This window comes from Rhipicephalus sanguineus, chromosome 2, assembly GCF_013339695.2.
Source record: "Rhipicephalus sanguineus isolate Rsan-2018 chromosome 2, BIME_Rsan_1.4, whole genome shotgun sequence".
NCBI classification, from domain to species: Eukaryota; Metazoa; Arthropoda; class Arachnida; order Ixodida; family Ixodidae; genus Rhipicephalus; species Rhipicephalus sanguineus.
The window spans coordinates 92,769,418-92,776,475 of NC_051177.1; the positions used below are offsets into that span (position 1 = coordinate 92,769,418).

Genomic DNA, 7,058 nt, shown 5'->3' on the forward strand with positions numbered 1-7,058 from the left:
AGCTGATTTGAATTAATCATAGAGTTAATATACTGACTCTAGAGGAAAAGCTGGGCCGCGAGACCTATAACCACAAGAACGCTGACATCTTGGAACGTTGTCATTCTTGCCATCACATATCAATCCTAAAGAAGCATCTGCACAATTAAAAACTTGCGGATATTGTTTTGTGTTTATTTTGAATACTTCTACGAAAGAATACGACGGCTATTTATGCAATTTACTGCGAGCGGAAAGGAGCGTTTGCAGGCTAGGTAACTAGATGGCACCACCATATCAACACTCGCGAGTACGCGAGTGTGTGCTTGCGGCCGATTGCGCCGGTTTGCGCGCCGTGTTAAAGCCCCTGAAACTTCGTTCGCGTCGTGTGTCTCGTAGTTGTCATAGTGTCCCGTTGTGTGCGTTTTCTCTCGCCGCATACCACTCGACTTCATGTGACAGCCCTTTTTTCTTTCGAGCTGGAAACTTCAGTGCATCAGTGCAAACCAGGACGGACGGCAAAGAATAGATGAGACAAGCCCTGAAAGTTATGTACGAACTAGTCGGAACCGATCTTTTTTATACTTTCTAACGGCGATAAAGCTTCGTGGGCCGTGTAACTTTAGTTTCGATTGAAGCTTTCGGGAGATGTCTCACTCACATTCGCCGCTGCATGCTGCAATCGACATTGTTCTGCTTTACGGCTCTCTGCGCTGAAGTACGGCAGCAATGAGCTGAAAAAGAACGTGCATACAGATGTCTCGCCATGGTAAGTCGAATCAGCGCGCGACCACGGCCTACGGACTTTGCTTCGAGCTGCGAATCTGTCGAGTGACCTTTGTGCCAGCGAACGGAGAAACTTTGGTATGGAGTGCCTAGTAAAAACCACAAACAGGTGGAAATTTTAACTGTTATCAACCGGACCAGCTGCACAGACAACCGTACACTAACACACGGCTTCACGCATCAAAACACAGCTGATGTTCTCTGAACAGCGCGTAACTGGCTTAGGTTGGTAGATTAAAACTGATTACTACCGTCAAATATAGCGAGCGTCTCAGGGTCTGGCAACGCTGGCAACGATCGTTTCGTTCCATCATGGCGGAACACATGCGGTTATAGGTTTCAATGCATGGGCCCTATGGGGAGCTTTTCCTCTAGAGTCAGTATATTAACTCTATGGAATTAATCAACCTTAAAGGGTTGACAGGCCACAAGAAGCTGATAGAGTGATTCTTATGCAAATCCATGTACTACTCATCATTCCCATGCAGGCTGATGCGCTATTAGTTGCAGCTCCCATAGACACTAGCGCCAGATTTCCCTCTAGTGCACTTTTATGAAACTTTATGACTATTACTGCTAAGGCACAGCTTCAGTCTAAGACAGCTTCGCTGTAACAAATGCTGGAAAGAACAAGTTACATGGTCTTTTAAAACTGTCCAGCTTACATTGTTGCTCCAGTGAGCCACTTCCAGAAATAAACTGTCAAAGGAACATCACTTGACATTCAAGTTTTAATGCAACATGCCAACACTGGCTACATGATCCTCTAAAAAATATATGACATTCGAAGTAACAATAAATGCACACCTGCTTCATTGTTTAGTGGAGAATAGCGGAACAAGTCCTACATAGCCCACAGCCACGTTCTGGAGCAGCAGCATAATGTACAAATGTGAAGCACTAGCATATTTCACACAAGACAGAAGCAGCTCAGTGGAAGAGGGAGGCTTGTCTTTGTTGAGGCAGTTGCTGTCTTCAAGAAGACAAGTCCACATGTCGAAACGCTGGCTCCAGCGACATTCCCTGTTCAATGATCTTTCATCACATTGCATATTTCACCATGTTTGTCAAATTTTTTTCTGAATCTTTGCAAAGGTAGAGTTGGTACACTCTATACTATGGGCAGAGGCTTTGGAAGTGGGGGGCAAGGGAATAAAAGAGATGTGGGCTCAGAACCTTTGCAAAGGCATCAGCTTTAGTTGGTTTCACAGCAGCATGCAAGTTGCATCTCATCCATCACATAGTCGCGGTACACTATGCCTGCAAGGCAAAGAGGCATAAGATCACGGGCAGATTCAAAGTTGTGGTTCGAATCACATCTGGACCCACCTTAATTTTTTAATGCATAACTCCAAGAAGAAGACCCATCAGGTCCTCCCATAGGCTGACCCCCCTCCCCTCAGAAAAATCCCGTATTCACCCTGCAAAAGATTAAAGCAACGGCTTAGCAGAAAAGAAAATGTGGCTTCACTAGCGTGTGTGATATGGATTATTTTGAAGGAAAATGTGAAGACATGATTCAGGAATAAGAGATGGGTTTCTGTACGAGTACATTTTCTGGGATTATAGATTAGTGACCATAAAGATCAGATGCATGGCCAAGGCTGACAAAGTGCAGAAGTCTAGGTAACGAACAATGCATACAATTACTGTGCAGATAGGCATGGATGGTTGATCTGGCTTGAAGCCCTACCCCCCCCCCCCCACACACACACACACACCCAAAGACCATGGGTGCATGTTGGGGGGGGGGGAAGCCTCCTGCCCCCCTGCTTCCAAAACCCCTGCCTACGGGTTAGCAATGGCAGATGGTGCCACAGTATTGCAGTCCTGCATTACTGCTTATGCTTAGAAGGTTACACCTGCAATGTTGCTGCCAGCATGGAAATTTCTCAGCAGTAACTTCCCAAACAAAACAGCTCTAAAAAGAATAAGTGAGTAAGAAGACATTGTAAAACAGAAATCTTGTAAATAAGGCACAAAAATAAAAATTTGTACATCACAATTTCATAAGATGATGGAATACAAGCGTGGGCACCCACAGAAAGTTATGTGTTTTGCTCCCTACAAATAAATCAGTGACTTAATCTGCCTGCACAACAAAAAGAACAGTCAACAAGTAGCAGGATATACATGAGAAAAACTGGAATGAACGGTTGGATCAGCAGTGCCACCAAATTTCCAATAATTGAAGTTGAGCTCACAAGAGCAGCATGGCTAATAAAAATGAAACTCAGTGCCATTTTCAACCTAATGCATATCTTTTTTACGTGAGCAAGGTACTGCCACTCCAATGGAGCAGAATGGCACTGGTGGCAGTGCTCAACTTACTCAGCACACAACAACGAATGGGAAAAAGAGAATGTAGCACTTGTAACACCTCCACTCGTACTACCTAGTTCTTCAAAATTATTTAAGTAATAGCATATATTTCCAGAAGGCCCTATACTCGATTCATAAATTTTGCTAGACTTTGAAAAATGTGGCTCAGGGTCCATTTAATGACGCAATCTGAAACTGCTTATAACGAAACGCCACTATTACTGAAGCAATGTTTCCCCGCAACATAATAATTGCTCAGGTATAACGTGCCAAAACCACGGTATGATTATGAGGCATGCCGTAGTAGGGGGCTCTGGATTAATTTTGACCACCTGAGATTCTTTAACAAACATCTAAATCTAAATACACCGGTGTTCTATGCATTTCATCCCCCATCGATATGCAGCCGCCATGACCAGGAATCGAACCCACACCCTCAAGCTTACTAGCACGACACCTTATATGCTAAGCTGTCATTGCGGGTTGTCTCCGCAATATGAGCAATATATGATAGCCCAACAAAGCTTTTGTAGAACATTCTAACGTAAAGTGTAAAGTGGTACTGAATTGATTAAATATCCATGCCACATCTGTTTACATGCAACTTAGGTGGCCCGTAGTAATACAATCAGATATTGGCCTAAAACATGATAAGTAGTGAAAAAGGTGCTAAATTTCTGTGACACTTCTCTAGCACCGTTCCACTTGAACTTGTGAACAATGAAAAGTCCCAAGCAATGCGTGGGTGAAAGTACAAATACAGACGACAAAAGTACCTGGATGACTCACAGCTGTATACCAATGGTTAAGGAGAAAAATAATGGGAGCTTGGCACACTAAGGTCATGAATGTGAGAGAAAAGAAGGAACTTGATAAGGATACACTTTTCATGGATAGATCATTGGGCTGGGTACACCCTGCACAGTGGTGCTAAAAAGAGCACACGGGCAATGATTGGACCTGCCACTCTACTCTTAAAAACAGTTGCAAGCTTTGAGGCATGCTTTTGCCACACAACAATAACCATTATCTGGCTTGCTTGCATTTCCAGTCTAGAAAACTGGGCGCTGACTACTTTCCTACCAAGAATATGCTCTGCTACATGCCATTCGTGGCCTATCGATCGTGCAGAATTGCAGCAATGAGAGTCACGTGACATAGATGACTATTATTGTTGTGCGACAAGAAGACAGCCCCAAGGGTGTAACTGTTTTTAAAATGTTTGACAATATGGAAACGTCTTTAGGCGATGGCCAGTCATCACCATGGAAGGCGTGCACACGTGTTTTGCCCGCTGGATGCGGGAATGTTCATTTGCTGTGACAGTTCTGTTCCTGTTCTTTTTTAAGAAACACAGGCACACTCAGGAAATCCTTGGGAGAACTCCTGAAGGTTGGTTGATGTCCCGAGAGAAGCTGCCTTCAGTAAAGTAGCAGTAGTCGGTTCACGGAATGTTCATCTGCATGCCACTATAATCGCTACTGCGCTCACCTATCACTGCTTCCAGCGTGTTTGTAGCATATGACTTCATGCCAATGCTTATAGAAAATTATGATAAAATATGTTGCGTGGTGTTTGAGATTCCGACCATTAAAATGTTCACTGCGCTAAAGAAATGGGCACCGTAAAAACTGGCTGTTAGTCTCTCTAACTTTTTGCTGTGATTCTTACGAGAGACTTGTCTCTAACAACCTTGTACCGTAGCAGACTTGCATATTTGTTTAGCAGCCTGCGCCAGTAGCATTGTACATCTTCCATTCTCAGGTGTTTCCAAATGAAATCGTAGCCTCGCTCAGCTATTTCACGCACCACTTCGTCGTTTTCCTTCGCAAACTCCAGTAGCTCTTCGACCTCGTTGAGATCCACGGATACAGGCACATAGTGGACCCAGGGCTTTAGCTGCGGGTAGAAGAACTCGAGCCACTCGTCACCAACGTGAAGGACGAGCGACTTGCACAGGAAGAGATGTTTGAGCCGGAAACTCGCAGCAACTCCGCGGAAGTTGAAGAGGTACTTGTACTTGCAGTGATCTTCAAAGCGCACCTCCTCAGCCGCAGGCCGCCCCAAGGTGTCCTGGTCTGACTTCCAGGCCTGGTTCTTGGTGTACTGCGCGTCAACGAGGTTGGGCTTGCTCCGTGACAGTAGGATCAATGGGTCGCGCTCCGAGCTTGTTCGCGACCCCCGAAAAAATCCTAAAGCCTTTTTCCTGCGGATAAAAGAAAGGGGAAAGAATGCAGTGAATTTAGAAACGTAAAAAGCGGGACACATGAAGTAAAAAAAAAATTGTAAGCAAACTAGCAAGTTATGGCATAGTGCGTAAGTATTTTATGCCCCTGAGTGTATGTAGTCTTGTTGTTGGGTGGTATGTGTTTATGTGGAAGAAGGGGGTTGTGTGTTAGTATAGTAGCATCTTGTTGTGCAGGCGTATGTTTATCAATCCTTAAGCAAAATAACACATCTACCATGTGAGTGTGTAAAACTTTTTTCGTGATCAACATTCGAATGGCTATGAAGTATTTTTGTTGTTCTACAGATTTGGTTGACATGGCTCACTGCATCTTGCTTACGTATCTACACGTTTCTATCAAAACACCGAACCCGCGCTAGCTCCTAACTGCGTGAGAGCAGAAATAGGCCCGTGTTTTCTGTGAGAGTCCATTTCCCAGGCATTTCATTGTATAATGCTTACGTATTAAAGCACAAGTCTGCGGCCGTTTTGGCGCAAACAGAGAATGCGAAAACTGGACTATCAATGAGTGAGGTATTTCGAAAAGGAAGGATTGCACAAAAAACACAGCACACCATAGACAGGTACGACTGATTGAGGCTTTTTATATTGATAGAAATTTGATATTGCTTTTTATAAAAGTGAATGTTTTTACATGCAATGTGCTAAAGCACGGGTTTTAATCGCCTATATCCTTTTTGTAGTTTGCTGTGCGCATGTGGGGTACCACCTTTCTGTCGTTTGCCCTCTCTGTGTCCTATATATTCACTCGCCTAAGAGGCGAATGAACGGTTGCAAGTTTTCGCAGGTGCCGTCGTCTCTGTCTGTGGTGTGCTGCGTTTTTCGCGCAATCGTTCCTTTTTGAAACAATGCACCAACTAGCCCCTAAACGTGTGCCACTGGAGTGAGGTATTACTTTTCCCAAGTCCACGCTCCGTTCGCAGCCTTGTTGATGATGTCTCGTTGTAGGTCCCAGCGGCCGATACCCGTTGGATAAAGGCTGATGGCCGGTCCGCCGGCCCAAAAGGTCCACGCCGGATACATTATGTCCGAGTACTCACGCGTCTTGCTAAACGAGAACACCGGTAAAGATTCGATGCGCTTGTGCGCCTGCGGCCAGTCTCGCGTGTTGAGCACGAACTCGACGTCAGGCAACTCGTCCACAATCTTGAGGATGAAGTGCTCCACGCCGAGGCAACGGAAGGGAAACATGCACTCTTTGGTTCTGTACAGTTTGTGGTTCACGACTTGGTAAAGCACGCCCCTGGGTTTGGAGCGCTCGACGAGTTCGGAGGAAATGCCCGTCTTAGACCACGGACTAAGGTCGTCATCTATAACTGAAGCGTGACACGAACACTTCTGCCCGTTGTCGTCGTCTTCGCAGGGAACGTACTCGTCCAGGCTCTTGTTTATGGCCTGCAAGTAACCCGACCAGCGCTCATTGTAGTAGTACTTGTGTTTTTCGTGTTGACTCTCAGAGATCGGACAGGTGTCATCGCCGCCGGCGCTCTGCCCAGGGCAGTCGCATGCTACGTACACGTTTATGTGCGGCGAAATTATAATGCAAACGAAATAAGCGACGAGAAAAGGTCTCGTCATCATACTGATCATATTACATACAAGCGACACACGAAAACCAGCCCCAAAACAGCTCACGCTTTTGTCGTCTGTTCTTGCGGATAATAGTTGCTGCCGCAGTTTCGAAATCTACAATGCTGTTACGTTTTCGTCTAATATGCCTTTT

At 45.2% G+C, this 7,058-nt stretch overlaps 1 protein-coding gene across 1 annotated transcript; it reads right to left on the minus strand.

Moving 5' to 3' along the window:
• Window positions 1-1,480: 1,480 nt before the first annotated feature.
• On the minus strand, window positions 1,481-6,979 carry LOC119383389 (O-glucosyltransferase rumi homolog). The gene is made up of 2 exons (XM_037651489.2): window positions 6,231-6,979; window positions 1,481-5,293 (listed from the first exon to the last, which is right to left on the minus strand). The coding sequence occupies exons 1-2, from the start codon at window positions 6,923-6,925 to the stop codon at window positions 4,735-4,737; spliced, it is 1,254 nt and encodes a 417-aa protein (XP_037507417.1). The 5' UTR covers window positions 6,926-6,979; the 3' UTR covers window positions 1,481-4,734.
• Window positions 6,980-7,058: the final 79 nt, after the last annotated feature.